Source organism: Microcebus murinus, chromosome 19 (assembly GCF_040939455.1).
Source record: "Microcebus murinus isolate Inina chromosome 19, M.murinus_Inina_mat1.0, whole genome shotgun sequence".
Lineage (NCBI taxonomy): Eukaryota > Metazoa > Chordata > Mammalia > Primates > Cheirogaleidae > Microcebus > Microcebus murinus.
In genome coordinates, this window is record NC_134122.1 from 27,051,224 (window position 1) to 27,067,426 (window position 16,203).

Consider the following 16,203-nt stretch of genomic DNA (forward strand, 5'->3'; position numbering starts at 1 on the left):
AAGAGTGGTTGTATTTCCCCCCCGAATACTTTGAACCCTAACTCAGGACTGTTCCACAGTAGTGTAAATTTTTCTTTCACCAGTTCCACTTAATTTTCTTTCCCATCTCAGTTGAAACCATTATAGTTTTGTGAGACTCTAAAGTGGATATTTAATGTGAAGATTTGAGAAACCCCATATTACAGTTTCTTATGGGAGAGAATAGTAAAAAGAGGTTAATTTCTTCACTAGAGTCCTTTGAAAGAAATGGTTGAATCATTTAATAAAAACGTGGTGAGACATAATGCTGGATTACTTTTCAAGTACAATAGAAGAAGAGACCATGAGAATGAGTTAGTGTGCTAAATTAAGTCCACTTTCTGGGGCTGGGGACCTCGAAATGCATTTGTTTTCTGAGATCTAGCCAGGTAGAAACTCTGGCTTCCCCAAACCCTCAGTTTAGTTATAGGTATGATTATTTTTGTGTATGAGAAAAATCAGTTGAAGCTTCATATACCAAGTTACTTTTGAAGAGTATTACAAAGAAATTGATTGTTCTGTTCATATCAGGAGCAAGGTGAAACAGACCTGCTTGTCACAAATAATTTTTATGTTAAAATGTTTTGGTGACTTATTTCTGCAAAGACAGTCTACCTGTATCTGTTAGATGGGGCAGGAAGCAGAGCAACCAGGACCAGTCCCTTCCTAGACCCTGTCCCTACTGTTGTCACTGCCAGAAAGAAGGGCTTTAGGATCACATCCCCAAACCCAAAGGCCTCTCTTGGCTGATGGTCACCATAAGTCACCATGCAGTTGTTGACTTACCAGTTGCCTTGGCATCAATTTTTTTTAATCAGCTCATTGGTGGAGGTTCTATCAGCAGAGTAAGTTTTAACAGTACATTGTAGAAAGTGTTGGTATTTGGCTTACCCATTAGCATTTTTTTCTTGGCTGAATTGGTCACAGCAGTACACCTCTGTGTCCCCTTGTGGGGACTGTGGCTGGGTTGGACCAAACATGGCTGCACATGGAGAATCTCACCCATGTGGGTCCCCTTGGTCCTCTCGTGATCTGAGGCATCATAGCCTAAGTTGCTGGCCTGTCCTTGTCAGCGTTTGTAAGAGGATTGCTCGGATTCTTTGACAATTTCAAGTCACAGTCCCCAAGGTGCATGCCATGGAAGAGACCCTTAGACTTAATCCTTGGCACAGGTGTGCAGACGCCATTGCCTTTGGAGCTAGGTGTGCCGACATGTGACATGGTCACTAGATGGCTCAGAGACAGGCCTGGGCCTGCCTGTTATGAGTATGTGGCTCCTGGGGGGTGCTTTTATATGTCCCATTTTTTCCATTCACCTCCTTTACATTTTGTCTTATTTAGTCATTTCAGTATATATTGAGTGAGTGCCTACTGTGTACCAGGCAGTGTTCTGGGCACTGGAAATACAGCAGTGAACAGAACAGACAAAAGTAGCCAATTCTCACGGGCTTAAACTCTGGTGAGGGCCAAAGGCCAGTAATAACAAATAGAAGCAAATTTATCAGGAAGTGAGATGGGTGTTGTGGGAAAAACAACACAGCTGGGGGGTTGGGGAGGGTGGTGTTTGTGCTTTTTATCTTCTGTGTGTTTATGGGGCCACTAAAGATTTTTCATAGAGCAAGTTAGGATTGTGTGTCATCACGTTTATAGTTTCTGTCCTGACCTTTTCTTTCCTGATGCTCCTCCGCCTCGTGAAGTGGTCAGGTGCCATTGGCTCTTCTTGGACTGTTTCAAACTCCACAAGGAGTCCCTTTTCCTCTGGTGGCTCATCCTCGCTCTCTGTGGGAAGCCTGTGGAGAGGCCAGTGACCCCTCCCTGTGTGGCTGCCACAGCACCCATCCACCCACCTTCACCTCTGTGGGACAGTGTTTAAATTAGAACAAGTTATGAACCCATGGAGTGGGAGCTGATTTAATCCCAAACATTGAAATCCTGAAAGATCAAAACCCCTAAAGTCTAAAATCCTGAAAATATAATTCTGGAAAAAATAATTTTAAAAAATCTTTTCAAAAGATATTTACTTACATTTTTGAAAGGGCATTTGTGAAACATGCAAAAACACAACAGAACACTAAATAGGCCACTTTACATAATAAAATAGGCAATAACAACATACATATTTTTGCAAACAAACCCTCAGGTAAGCTAATGACAGTTGCATGAGTGTAACAATTATGAGCAGACAAACCATATTCATAAATAGGTCAAAAAGCGAAATGTGTAAATGCACATTACTATGGTTGGTAATTGTGTGCCCAGGCTTATAACCATGGCCATCTGAAATATATGATGAGCAACATATTTTGACAAGATAGATCAAAAACCACAGTGGGTCATCCTCATATAAGCAGTTGCCCACAGGGCTGAGGTCTTGGTAAACTTTATCTTTCACAAATGCAGATGTACAAAAGGGAGATCTTTTAATTTATTAAGTTTTAATGTTTTTATATTGAGACCCAGGGAAGCCAACGGTGTGACTCTGAGTCTAAAGCTGAAAGCTTCAGGGCGTGGGGTGGGGGCGCAATGGCCAGTGAGCCTGGAGTTTGGATATCTAGGGCAGCAGAAGAAAAGCCTGTCCCAGCTCTCAGACCCCAGTTTGCCGTCTGTGATCTCTCCGGGCCCTGGCTGATAGGGTGGTGCCCACATTGAGGGCAAATCTCTCTAGTCTCTAGAGACACATGCTAGTCTCTTCTGGAAACACCTTCACAGACCCACCTAAAATAATGTTTTGCCAGGTTTTCTAGGTATTCCTTAATCCAGTCAAGTTGACATCTAAAATTAAGTCCACAAGTCTACCCCTTGTCAACTTGGCACCATACATGTCTCCTTCAGCCATGCAGACAATAACAAGGTAATAGTTGCACCTAACCTGATGCAACTGTCCTGTGGTTGTGATTTATTTGGGGGATTTTATTTATTTTTTTCTGCCCCTCCCCACACCATGATTTTTGGGATTTTAGGCTTCAGGGGATTTGATCTTTTGGGGATTTCAACATTCGGGAATATGATCCAAACCCCTGGGAATCTCCCACTCAGGGCTTGAGTTGAACAGTTTTGCAGCAGGTGTGTGACCTCACTGGCCCTCCAGTTCTCCCTGAGCTCCTAGATGCTGCTAAATGGACTTGGAGCCAAGAGGGCCCCTGGCAGGTGTTGGCCAGAGTGAAGCAACTTTATCCTGGGCAGCCTGGCATCAGATGTCTGGGGGTGTTCTTTACTTAAGTGTTTTCACTTGTTTTCCTTGAAATATTTATGTCCTTGGTTTCTGTTTTTTTAATAGAAACATGGATATGAGAGTGATTTCCTTTCTTGGGTTTGCTGTGGGAGAAATGAAAGCATAATCACACATGTCCCTGGCACTGTGTGTTTGTGCAGGGGTGGCTGGGACCATGGTGGGCTGTCAGGACATGCCCAAGCTTCCTGGTGCCACTGCCTGATGCCACGTAAAGTGGGGCCCATGCATGGATCAGCTTCAAAAGCAAGCTAGAAACTTACTATTTAGAGGAAATGTTGGCAGTTAATTCAGATTTTCAGAAGCAATGCTGTGGATAGAATAAACGTGTCTGTGGGTTTGCTGTGCCCTGTGGACCCTCAGTTTCACCTCCAGCTCCAGCTGTTCCATTCCAGTCTGTTCTTGCCCATTCCAGTCATTTTCTTGCCCATTCCAGTCATTTTCTCTAGTCTTTTATCCATTGCCAGTTGCAGAGACTGAACTTCCACAGTTCTTGATTTGTTTTTCAGAATATCACCTATTGGCAAATAGTTTATCTCACACGTGTGTGCTTTTTCTATTTTTGTTTTCCTATTTTGAGTGGCTACTGCTTCAGTGACACCTGTGTACCTCTTGGTGTTGTCAGTGTTCTTGTACTTCTTGGATGTGATGGAATTGATTGAAAGTGTTCGGAAATGCCCTTGAAAGCCAAGAGCAGACTTAGGGGAGCCACTAAGCCGCTGGGCACATCTATGCTTCGCTGCTAAGTGTGCTTTCTAGCACTCAGAATCCACAAGCTTTTGCTCCAACGTGGTGTTTGTTCTGATCTTTGAAAGTTTGGAAGTGGAGGAGCATCTGAGAAAGTATGGGACAGGTCGTGTGTGTCGTGTGAGCAGGGGTGAAGCATCACCGCCTGCAGCCATCTAAGCTCTTCCTATGTCTGCAGACTGGAGCACTGCTCAGCGCCTTTGTTCAGCTGTGCCACATTTCCACGACTCTGGCAGAGAAGACGTGGGTCCAGCTTTTTCCCAGATTGTGGAAAATCCTCTCGGACAGACAGCAGCATGTGAGTGCATTTTTTAAATCTTGTTTTGGAAAACATAGTTTAAGCTTTTGATAAGTATTCATAAAAGAACACAGTCTTGATAAAGTTTCAGAAGATAGGGAAATTGCTGCCTATTGCGCAAGGGTGAATTATCAAAAGTAGTCTCAGCTGCTGTGTGAGGAGAGTACAGACTTGGCGATTTTCGAACACAGACCTGAATCAGCACACTCTTTGGTTTCAGGCTCTTGCGGGGGAGATAAGTCCGTTCCTGTGCAGTGGCAGTCACCAGGTGCAGCGGGATTGTCAGCCCAGCGCGCTGAACTGCTTTGTGGAAGCCATGTCCCAGTGTGTCCCCCCGATCCCCATCAGACCCTGTGTTCTGAAGTACCTGGGGAAGACACACAACCTCTGGTTCCGGTCCACGCTGATGCTGGAACACCAGGCTTTCGAGAAAGGCCTGAGTCTTCAGATCAAGCCGAAGCAGACAACAGAGTTCTATGAGCAGGAGAGCATAACTCCACCTCAGCAGGTGACTTCTTGCTGTGAATAAGTCCATCTCCTGGATGATTTTAAACTATAATACAGTTGAGTTACTTTATTGAAAAAAAAAGTTGTTGTCACGAGCACTCAGAAACCACAATTTGTGTTTTCAGGAGATACTGGATTCCCTTGCTGAGCTTTATTCCCTGTTACAAGAGGAAGACATGTGGGCTGGCTTGTGGCAGAAGCGTTGCAAATACTCAGAGACGGCCACTGCCCTTGCGTATGAGCAGCATGGATTCTTCGAGCAGGTAGTCACTGTCAAGTGAAACGACTGGGTCGCATAGTTAATGGGAGCTTATTTGTAATGGTTCTTTAATATAATATCCTCAAGTTGGAGTTCACATTTAAATAAGCTTTGAAACATTTACACCCTGTACATAAAGACCCTTTAATTGAAGTCTCAACTTAAGAGAAACCTACAAACATGACATGAGCATTTTTAAAGCACAGTCCTAAGTCCTTTAGCATTAGATGCTAATGTGGATGCTTCGTATCTGCTATCACTGGTCCTGTTGGAAGTGGTAGGTGTACGTCTTAATCCTCATGTTTGTCTTTTCAGTGTGGCATGAGCCACTCATACAGGGTGTGAGTCTCAGCACTGTGTAGGACATGGAGCTGCAGAAGCTCCAGAAACAGAGGTTCACTAAAGGACAGAGAAACTAATCCTAGGTCTAGACAGCCTCCCTCCTCCTTTCTGTGCAAGGAGTCACGTTGCCGCCTGCCTCTTCCCACTCTCTTCTGTTCTCTGTGAATAGAGAGTTGTGGGTGTTTTGTGGTCTGAGAACACAGATTGAGGCACTCCCAGATCTGTGATCCAACTTCTTCCAAACAATTGAGCAGTGGCAGTGAAAAAGTTGTGTTTCTTGTTAAACAGTGGTTTGAAAGCGTGCTCTCTTCGGCAGCACATATACTAAAATTGGTTTGAAAGCATTATTAACATTTTTAGGCACAAGAATCCTATGAAAAGGCAATGGATAAAGCCAAGAAAGAGCACGAGAGGAGTAACGCGTCCCCTGCTATTTTCCCCGAATATCAGCTCTGGGAAGACCACTGGATTCGGTAAGCTGAACATGATGTTGCATATATTCAAGATTCAGTTAAGGGAACAAATGAAAAATCTCTGAAATTTTCTCATAATTAGTATTTTTAAAAGGGAGCATTGCTACTTTATGGCTGCATGAAGAAAAGAACAAACAAAAATTTTAGAAGTGTTTAAAATCTCAAGTAACTGAGAAACAATGCATCATTCCTGCCTCCCGCTGGCTTTATGCTGTGGGCTCTTTGTGGAATGGCGGCAGTTCTTGGTGTCCAGGGGGTGAACAGGGTGAACAGGTAGTTCACCCTGCAGTGGGGCACACCATGGTGTCCCACAGGAGTCTGCCCTGGCTGTGTTACTTTTCTTCTATAGAATGGAAATATGCTGCTTAAAGCCCCGTCCCTTGCCTTTCTGAATCCGTTGGAGTGCTGATGACTCAACTTTTGTCCTTGGATCCTTGATCTTCCAGGTGCTCTAAGGAGTTGAACCAGTGGGAGGCCTTGACAGAATATGGCCAGTCCAAAGGCCACATAAACCCCTACCTCGTCCTGGAGTGTGCTTGGCGGGTATCCAACTGGACCGCCATGAAGGAGGCGCTGGTGCAGGTGAGAGATGTCCCCCTATCTTCCTGGGACATTCCCTGCAGCTGCCTGGGTTCCTTTGAAGCCATGAATGTTGCTTTTGATTTCCCTTAACTTAGAACAAGCTGGGCATTTTGGCAGTTGAATGATAGCTCTCAGAAAGGAAGAGTTCTTTTTGGTTATCTCTGAGACCTTTCCTGAATTTGAATTATAAAATGAGGTATTAGGTCATTCGGTTGCAATTATGAGTATCTGGTGTGGAGGCCGTGGATTCTGAGAACTCAAAGTCATAATGTCTGTAGAAGTTTAGAAGAATAGTCAATTTTATTATCAGTTGTGTTGGCAGAAACACTAGCAGAGCTGATAATCGCAGCAAGGGTGACCCGTACAGCCCAGCGCCTGGCACGTTAGCTATTGTCAGCCAGAGGTTGCTTGAATGAGACAGGATCGTATTCAGAGTATGTTATGTGGGATGGAAGTGATGATAGCATAGTGTGAGTGAAGTTGAGACGTTAACTTGGTTGAGCTTATGTTTTGTTTTTTTAATTAACTTCACCCTGAGGAATTCAGTGCACCATGGAGAGTAGGCGCAGAAGTACAGTTCTCTTTTCCCCACAGGAAGCTCCTGTTGGGGCAGCAAGACATGCAGTGTGGGATGGTGTGGCGCCGCCTGCTGTGTGAACCCCATAGCACAGCATTATTGTCGTTGCTTTAGCTTCAGCTTCAGCTGCAGCTGTTCCCGTTCTTTGTTTTGCTCGGATCTGTGCCTTTCCACCATTTCTCTCTACCCCAAGTATACTCCTTAGTATTTATGTTTCCTTCCTGTCGATGGTGAGTTCTCAGTTTTTGTTTTTTCAGAGAATTAAGAGGAATTCAAGACAGTTCCCTCATATTCTTATAAATCTGAATCAATACCTCAATAAGTTAATTTCCCAGAATGACAAAATGCATTGGGAACAGCTCAAAATTGTACCGATATTTATTATATTAGAGATTAATATGTGTTTAATAAGATATTAAATAGTTTAAAAATATGCTGGCTGACTTGGTAGCAGTGTGGTGATTGTTCATCTTATCTGTTGTAACAGTGTTGATCAGGTTTTTGGTTTTTGGTTTTTGTTTTTTTGGAACTGCTGACGAGTTTAAAGCAAGGGGCCTGTGGTGTGCCTGCATAGCTAGGGAGACTGGCCCTCATTGGAATTCAGAAAAGGAGAATATCCAGAAGAGGCCGTCTAAATACATGTTTTCTCTAAAGAAAATAAATTTTTGTTTACATCCTAACTTCTGTTTATTGCTTTGCATAAGAGGCTACAAAAAAAAAGTGGTCTTTTTCCTTTTTGACCCTTTATACTGAGGGAAAGAATGCTCATCACTTCCTATGCAATATGCTTTTCCTACCAGGTAGAAGTAAGTTGTCCAAAAGAGATGGCTTGGAAGGTCAACATGTACCGAGGATACCTGGCCATCTGCCACCCAGAGGAGCAGCAGCTCAACTTCATCGAACGCCTGGTGGAGATGGCCAGCAGCTTGGCCATCCGAGAGTGGCGGCGGCTGCCCCACGTGGTGTCCCATGTGCACACGCCTCTTCTGCAGGTGGGTACGGTGCCCTCTCATGCGCATGGTCCTGTGGCCAGTTGCAGCAGAGCACTCGGGTCCAGGCGTAGGTCTAGAGACTGAGCTGCATGGCAGAGGGGAAGCTCCTTCCCTGGTCTTGTACTGGCCTATGTCTTTTCCTCAGGGAAGCGAGGGCAGGGCCAGGACACCCAGAAAAAAATGTTTGTTTTCGTTTCTGGGGGATGTATGGTCCTAGTGGCTGAAGACATCCTCACAAGTGGTTTTGATGATTTCAGTTTTTGCTTTAGGAATATTTTAGGTGCCCGCTACACTATCATCAGTGCAGTACCACTGTTCATTCCCAAACCGTCCAACCTCTGAGACTCTTGAGACTGCTGGTCAGGCCAGGCGCAGTGTCTCATGCCTGTAATCCCAGAATTTTGGGAGGCTAAGGCAGGAGGATTGCTTGAGCCCAGGAGTTTTGAGGTTGCAGTGAACTATGGTGATGCCACTGAACTCCAGTCTGGGTGGCAGAGCGAGACTTTGGCTTAAAAAAGACTGTTAGCTAAATAGCTGATTCCTTGACTTCTTCCTTTTTGTATCACCTGCACTATTTCTAACAGTTTATTCCAGCCACCATTCAATTGCTCCAATCCAAAAGCCTCTTCTCCCCAGATCCCTCACACGCGCTGCTGCTCTCTCCACAAAGCATGCTTCTCGCTCCTCCTGGCCTCGGTGTGCAGACACATGCACACACACCCCAAAGGCTATGCCAGCTTTTGCACCCCTGGCACAGTAGCTGCCAGTGTTATTGAACAAACGAAACCATAGGTGATGTTACGGCAGTGATTCAGATTGGTCACACTTTTGTTCTCTTGAACGAGTTTTGAGACTAAACCAGTATATCGATTTTTATCATAGTGTAGTTGCTTATTAATGTACTTGGGTTTCCTGTCTTCATAGTGGACCAGAAGTTCATTGAAATAATTAATAATCATTTTGTTTTGATGCTTTTGCTTTGTGTTTTCATTACACAAAGATGTATGTTAAAGATGTGTACTAAAATATGTATTTTATAAATATATAACACCTCTAATCTAGATTGTTAAAATATTCTAAAGTTTTTTATTGAGTGGACTTGTTCCTCTAAAAGTGCATAAGATGGGTTGCCTATTGTGGCTATAAAGGAAAAAGTTATTATTACATGAAAACAGGGAAAAGGTTGTATGTATGAGCTATTTTGTCTGTCAATGCAAGAAAGTATTAGTTTTTTATTCACAGTTATGTTATTCTAAGTAGAAATTGTGCTGTTATATATATAAAGCATGGAGTATAAAATGCAGCATTTCAGACGTAATCCTGATTAGGGTATTTTGGAGATAAAATTAAAGGCAGTTTTATTTCTCTTTCACTGCTTTACTCATAGTTGATACTTGATAAATATTTGTAGATTAGTTTGATAATCGATAAACCTGACTGCATTTAAAGAGATGATTTCTACCACCCAATAGAACTATTAACTAACATTACTGAGAAATCTTTTTTTTTAATTTCAAAATATTATGGGGGTACAGTTTGGTTATATAAATTGCTTTTGTGCCATTTGAGTCAAAGTTATAAGCGTGCCTATCCCCCAGATAGTGTGTGGGGAACCTGATAGGTATGAATGTACCCATCTCCTCCTCCCCATTGAGAAATCTTACAGAAAACAAAGACAGTTTCCTTAAGAGTGCTTTTAGGAAATCATTCAATCATACTTGTTTTGGTAACTACTCCTTTTTTTAATTGACAAATAATTGTGTATATTATATATTTATGGGGGTACAATGTGATATTCTGATATGTAATTTATATTGTAGGCTGATTGAATCAAACCAATTAATAGATCCATCACCTCACATACTTATTTATTTATTTTTTGCCAGTTGAAATATGTCTGCTGGTGTTTTTGTTTGTTTCTCACATATATTTATTTATTCACTATTTTGTGCAAAAGATCACTAAAGCTTATTCCTCGTGTCTAACTGAAATTGTCTACCTTTTGATCAACATCTTCTCTTTCCCCATACACCCTTCTCCCCCAGCCTCTCGTAACCACCATTCTATTCTCTACTTCTATGACTTTGGCTTTTTTAGATTCCACATATAAGTGAGATCATATGATATTTACCTTTCTGTGCCTGACTTAGTCCACTTAGTATAATGTCCTCCAGGTTCACCCATGTTGTTAGAAGTGACAGGATTTCCTTCTTTTTTAAGGCCGAATAGTATTCCATTGTTGAATACACCATGTTTTCTTTATCCATTCATCTGATGCTAGAGCCTAGGTTGTTTCCGTATCTGTATTGTGAATAATGCAGTGATGAACATGATAGTGCAGATATTAGTTTGGCATACTGATTTCAATTCCTTTGGATATATATCCAGAATTGGGATCACTGGATCCTATGGTAATTCTATTTTTAGTTTTCTGAGGAACCTTCATACTGTTTTCCATAATGGCTATACTAATTTATAATAGCACCATCGATAAACAATGCACAAGGGTTCTCATTCTCCACATCCTCGCCAACACTTAGTATCATTCATCTTTTTGGTAATAGCAAGTATGAGGTAATATCTCATTGTGGTTTTAATTTGCATTTCCCCTGTGATTAGTGATAGTGAACATTTTTTTATATATCTTCTGGCTATTTGTATATCTTCTTTCAAGAAATGTGTATTTAGGTTTTTTGGTAAGTACTGTCATGTTTAGGATTAGATTTATATAGAACTTGACAGCTGGATGCAGTGGCTCACACCTGTAATCCTAACACTCTGGGAGGCTGAGGCTAGAGGATCACTTGCAGTCAGGAGTTCAGGACCAGCCTCAGCAAGAGCAAGACCCTGTCTCTACCAAAAAGAGAAAAAAAGTTAGCTGGTATCGTGGTGCACACCTGTAGTCCCAGGTGCTAGGGAGGCTGAGGCAGGAGGATGGCTTGAGCCCAGGAGTTTGAAATTGCAGTGAGCTGTGATGGATGCCACTGCACCCCTAGCTGGGGTGACAGAGAAAGACTCTGTCTCAAAAGAAAAAAAAAGATCCATTGTATAGAACTTGAGACAGAGAAGGTGGAAAGAATGAGTGAGAAGTACTTATTTTTTAAAAAAAATGAAACTGAAGTACTTTTTGTCCAAACTCATAAATATTAAAACTATTAATTTTTTTAAAATCTTCATTTTATTGTTTTAAAATACATATTTTGAACTCTATGACTTGTCCCCTTCCCCTTCTCCACCCCCCCCCCACCCACACACATTCCTGAAGGGGCGAAAGTCTTGGTACTTTTATGCAGTAACGTTCCCATCTTAATGATTCATGGACTCCCAAAGTTTTGATAGAGATTTCAGGAGTTCAATTGATCCCATTGGCATTCTGAAAACACCAGTACTACATTTGGGTCAACCACTGATCCAGGGAAAGGCACAGAGTCTGAGTCCTGTTGTAGAGAAAAGCAGCTTCAGACAGAACTTCTGGAATAGCAGAGGAAGGAGAAGTTCTTTCCCTTCTTGCGAGCAAAAAGAACACTGGGGAAAATTGTCAGAATCAGCATTTCCAAACTCTGGAAATTAAACAAAGACTGATAACAATCCAAGGAGCATTTGCTGAAGCAAACCATATGTATTTCAGAAAGAACAGCAAGTTTTGTACCATTTTAATTGTCCCTCTCACCACCTCTGCAGTAGCTGTGAAAATCAGCAGCCTAGGAGCCACCTGTTTCAGAGAATAAAACAGATTTAGAGACCAAAAAATGTCCCAGTCACAAAGAATTGATGCTATTTAGCCAGCCTTGCAGCTCCCTAGAAAAGCCCTATTCGTTGTTTTTATCTCTCATAGACCTGACAGAGCTCACTAGTGAGAAGAGCAGTATCCAAGGGCTTTTGTCAAACAATCGGCAGCAATTGTTTAACGTCACAGCTGCCTGATGCAGCAGCACCAGCTGGGACACAAAAGAGACGGCCAAGTAAAGGGAAGATTTGGGAATGAGACATCCACAAGGGGTTCTGAAAAGTTTTAACATATTCCTGGGAATCTTGAAGGCCATGCTTATCCTGTGAACATGCCCAGGAAAGACCTAGGGAGATATACTAAGTGTTCACCTCTGGCTCACCTTCCGGTGGACAAGAAGGAAGTGATGGCTAACGCAGAGTTGGAAAACCGCCGGCTGAGTGTTGAGGGAGGGCGTTCCCCAGCAGGCACATTGAGCCCCTCAGCAAAGCCTGCAAGACTTACTGTTTCAGCCATTTCAGAAAATTTCTGTTTAATTATTAGCTGACCACTAAGCTAACTGAGCAAAGACTTCAGTGGTTGCATTCTACAAATAATACAGACTTCATAGAACTATTGCAAGAATGTCACTAAACAAATAGCAACAACAGAAAAAACAACGAACCTTGGAAGGGGTGCCTCAGAGACCTGTGGGACACCAAGCAAACCAACATACGCATCATGGAAGTTCCCAGAGGGGTGGAGTGAGAGAAAGAGGCAGAAAGAATATTTGAAGAAATAATGGTCAACAGCTGCTCAAATTGACAAAGTTAAGAAACCAGTTCTATTTACAATAGGGTCAAAATAAATAAGAGACTTAAGAATAAATTTAACTTTTTTACTTCCAAAGACACAAAGAAAGTAAACTTACAGAATGGGAGAACACATTTTTAAATCATATCTAATAAGGGGCTTTATCCAGAATGTAGTAATATAAAGAACTCTTATAAATCAATAATAACACAGCCCAATTTCAAAATGGGCAAAAGATTTGAATAGATATTTCTTCAAAGAAGATATACTAAGAGCCAATAAGCACATGAAAAGATGGTCAGCATTAGGATAATGCAAATTAAAACCTTAATGAGATATACCACTTCACATCCACTGGGATGGCTAAAATAAAAAGGATAGACAGTAATGTGTCCTGAGGATGTGGAGAAATTGCAACTTGTATGCGTTGGTGGTGGAATTATAAAACACTGTGGCCTCTTTGCAAACTGACAACTCTTCAAAATGTTACATAGAGTTATAACATATGTCCCTGCAAATCCACTCCCAGGTATTTAAGGAAGTGAAAGCATGGTCACACAAAAACTTGTACAGGAATGTCCATAGCAGCAGCATTCATAATAACCAACATGTGGAAACAACCCAAATGTCCATCAGCTGGTGAATGGATAAACACAGTGTGGTACGTCCATGTAGTGGATTATTATTCAGCCGTAAGAGGAATGAAGTGCTGATTTCCATTTTCCACCCATCTAAGATGGGTGATCTTAGAAAACGTTATGTTAAGCAAAGAAGCCAGACATAAAAGGCCAAATGTTGTCTGATTCCATTTTTATGAAATGTCCAGAATAGGCAGAATAATCAAGGTTATCAGGGGCCGGGGAAGGGGGGTGGATGGTGTGGCTGCTAATGGGCTCAGGGCTGCTTTGGTGGTGATGTGAATGTTCTACAGTTAGCTAGTGGTGATGGTTGTACAATTCTAGGAATATACTAAAAACTGCCAAATGGTACACTTCCAAGGGTGAATTTAATGGTATCTTAATTATGTCTAAGTAAAGCTGTCACAAAACACATCACCCATTGTTGTTTTCAGTAAGCTTTTGGTTGGTGGCGGGGTAGGGGGGCAGGATTAAGATAAAGTTTTCAGAAATGTAAATGTAATGAACTAAACTTGAAATATAGATGAAAAGCATGAATTCTTGTAAGCAATTTTAAAAATTAAGATCAAACAAGTTCCAAAGCACTGTACTAAGTGCTGTGTTTGGGAGATTAAAAAACATTTTAAAACAGTAGATTCTGCCTCTAAGGAGATTCAACCTGAGGGAGAGGACATATTCTTAAAAAGCAAAATTTAAAACAGGTGTGAGCCACGCTGTGGGACAAAGGTGAATCTAGCCAGAATTTAAAGAAGGGAGACATTCCCGCGGCCATGGGAAGGCTGGGGGAAAAGGGGGGGGGGTGTTGTTTTAGGTTTAGCGTTGTGGCCAGGGCCTTTCAGGTAAGGAGGTGGTAACATATCTGGAGTTTAAGGATAGTAAATCAGACAGACTTGTAAGGGATGTGATGCAAAATGTATGAGCCCAAAGAGATCATCAGAACCGTTTTAAGCATGTTGGTAGAAAGCAAGCCTGCAGGCACTGGGGAGTGGGGGGTTGGCGGTTCTGACCTTAAGCACTGGTAAATGAAGAACCAGACATAGTTGGTGTCCAAGGGAATGGAAAAGAAGAAGAATAATTTTCGTGACTGTCCATAGCAAGGTTTCGTATCTATACCATTGTTTTCCCAAGCTCCTATCTTATAGCAGCCACGAGCTGAGGTTTTAAAATGGAGGAGGGATCAGAAGGAGAGCAGTGTTTAGGGTAAAGAATAAATGAAATGTGGAATCTCAGGTATCTATATAAATCAGAGCGCTTCGTTTGGTCATTGCCTCGTAAGATCTTTCCAATAGTCAGATTCCCGGCTGACTCTGGTGTGTCTTTCTCGTTTGTCCTTTAATATGATGCTGACTGTGGAATCTCGTATGCGGGTCCCCTTAGGCAGCCCAGCAAATCATCGAACTTCAGGAAGCTGCACAAATAAATGCAGGTTTACAGCCGACCAACCTAGGGAGGAACAACAGCCTCCACGACATGAAGACGGTGGTGAAAACCTGGAGGAACAGGCTGCCCATCGTGTCTGACGACTTGTCCCACTGGAGTAGCATCTTCATGTGGCGGCAGCATCATTACCAGGGTAAACCGACCTGGTCCGGCATGCATTCATCATGTAATTTTCCAGACACCCCACTGTTCTGGTTTCATGTCTTTGTTTTGTTTTGTTTTTTCTTTTCCCAGATTTTCTGTTTTGGGGTGGGTATGACAGGTTGGGGGAAATGACGAAGGGAAAGATGAAGGTGATGGAAGATGGGAAGTTGTTTTTTCTACCTGTTACATTTTGCTAGTTAGAACAGAATTGCTGCTAGACACTGCCCTGTTGCACTGGGGCACAGCTCCTGCCCCAGGAAGAGCCATGCTCAGGTGGCTCTGCGTAGCCTTTTCTTGCTTCCTGGTCCCCTGCTTACCAGGCATCCACGTGTTTAGGACAGCTTTCGTGATTTCGTCAGCTGAGATGGGAATACTCAACGCAAGAGTTAGAGCCTTTTATAACCTACTTGTGACATAAAATACAAGGAAGAGTGACAAGGGTTTATCACAGAGCTTCCCGTTTTCATAAGCCATGTGTTTGTGTTTTTCATTTTTTAATTTAAGCCTTGTTATGGAGCACTTTGAAAAATGTTTGATGTGGGCTGATAATTCATTTGTTTGCTCTCTAGCTATTGTAACTGCATATGAAAATAGTTCTCAGCATGATCCAAGTTCAAATAACGCTATGCTTGGGGTTCACGCATCAGCTTCAGCCATCATCCAATATGGAAAAATTGCCCGAAAACAAGGACTAGTCAACGTAGCTCTGGATATATTAAGTCGTATTCATACTATTCCAACTGTTCCTATCGTGGATTGCTTCCAGAAGATCCGGCAGCAGGTTAAGTGCTACCTCCAGCTGGCAGGAGTCATGGGCAAAAATGAGTGCATGCAGGTAGGTGCCAAACATAGCCTCAGCAGTGGGAAATCACTCTTCCAGAACACGGAGAGAAAAGAAATCACTTTTTATGGTCTCTGTTCTAACATATACTTAGTTGGTGTGTTTAAGGAAAGAAAAAAGCTACAGAATTATGAGGGCATAAGATAGATTTTGGCTAAGTTCAGAGGAATATTAATAGAAACAGTGAAACTCACTAAACATATAAAGCTTTGGAGAAAATAATACCCATAAGTGTTTAGGATTAAATTTAGCAGTTAGTAATACAGTTTAAATACTGAATGTCAATCAACAAATACTCATGGTAGGCAAGTCTGTTGTTAACTTAAAGTGTACTTGTCAATGACTTATAGGACTTACTACCTAGATAAATACTTTTATGAAGCTTTTATATCATTGTCTGGAAATTTCAAGAACTTTTTTCTACTTTTTTTTTTTAAAACAGGGCCTTGAAGTTATTGAATCAACAAACTTAAAATACTTCACAAAAGAGATGACCGCTGAATTTTATGCACTGAAGGGAATGTTCTTGGCTCAGATCAACAAGTATGTAATATTGATAAAGGATGCTGAAAAAATCTCAGATTATTTAAATGGTTT

General features: G+C 41.9%; 1 protein-coding gene across 13 annotated transcripts in view; it reads left to right on the plus strand.

Moving 5' to 3' along the window:
- The window catches only part of TRRAP (transformation/transcription domain associated protein), a 115,941-nt gene that overhangs the window by 72,684 nt on the left and 27,054 nt on the right, over positions 1-16,203 (plus strand). For 9 of the 13 annotated variants that reach the window (XM_020281534.2, XM_075995291.1, XM_075995298.1 and 6 more), the window contains 9 exons: positions 4,173-4,292; positions 4,513-4,800; positions 4,925-5,062; positions 5,761-5,873; positions 6,320-6,455; positions 7,833-8,024; positions 14,559-14,787; positions 15,335-15,600; positions 16,049-16,149. In XM_020281534.2, coding sequence (XP_020137123.2) covers positions 4,173-4,292; positions 4,513-4,800; positions 4,925-5,062; positions 5,761-5,873; positions 6,320-6,455; positions 7,833-8,024; positions 14,559-14,787; positions 15,335-15,600; positions 16,049-16,149 — 1,583 coding nt within the window. The remainder of the gene's footprint in view (positions 1-4,172; positions 4,293-4,512; positions 4,801-4,924; positions 5,063-5,760; positions 5,874-6,319; positions 6,456-7,832; positions 8,025-14,558; positions 14,788-15,334; positions 15,601-16,048; positions 16,150-16,203) is intronic. The other 4 variants (XM_075995297.1, XM_075995301.1, XM_075995300.1 and 1 more) reach the window with 1 other exon arrangement.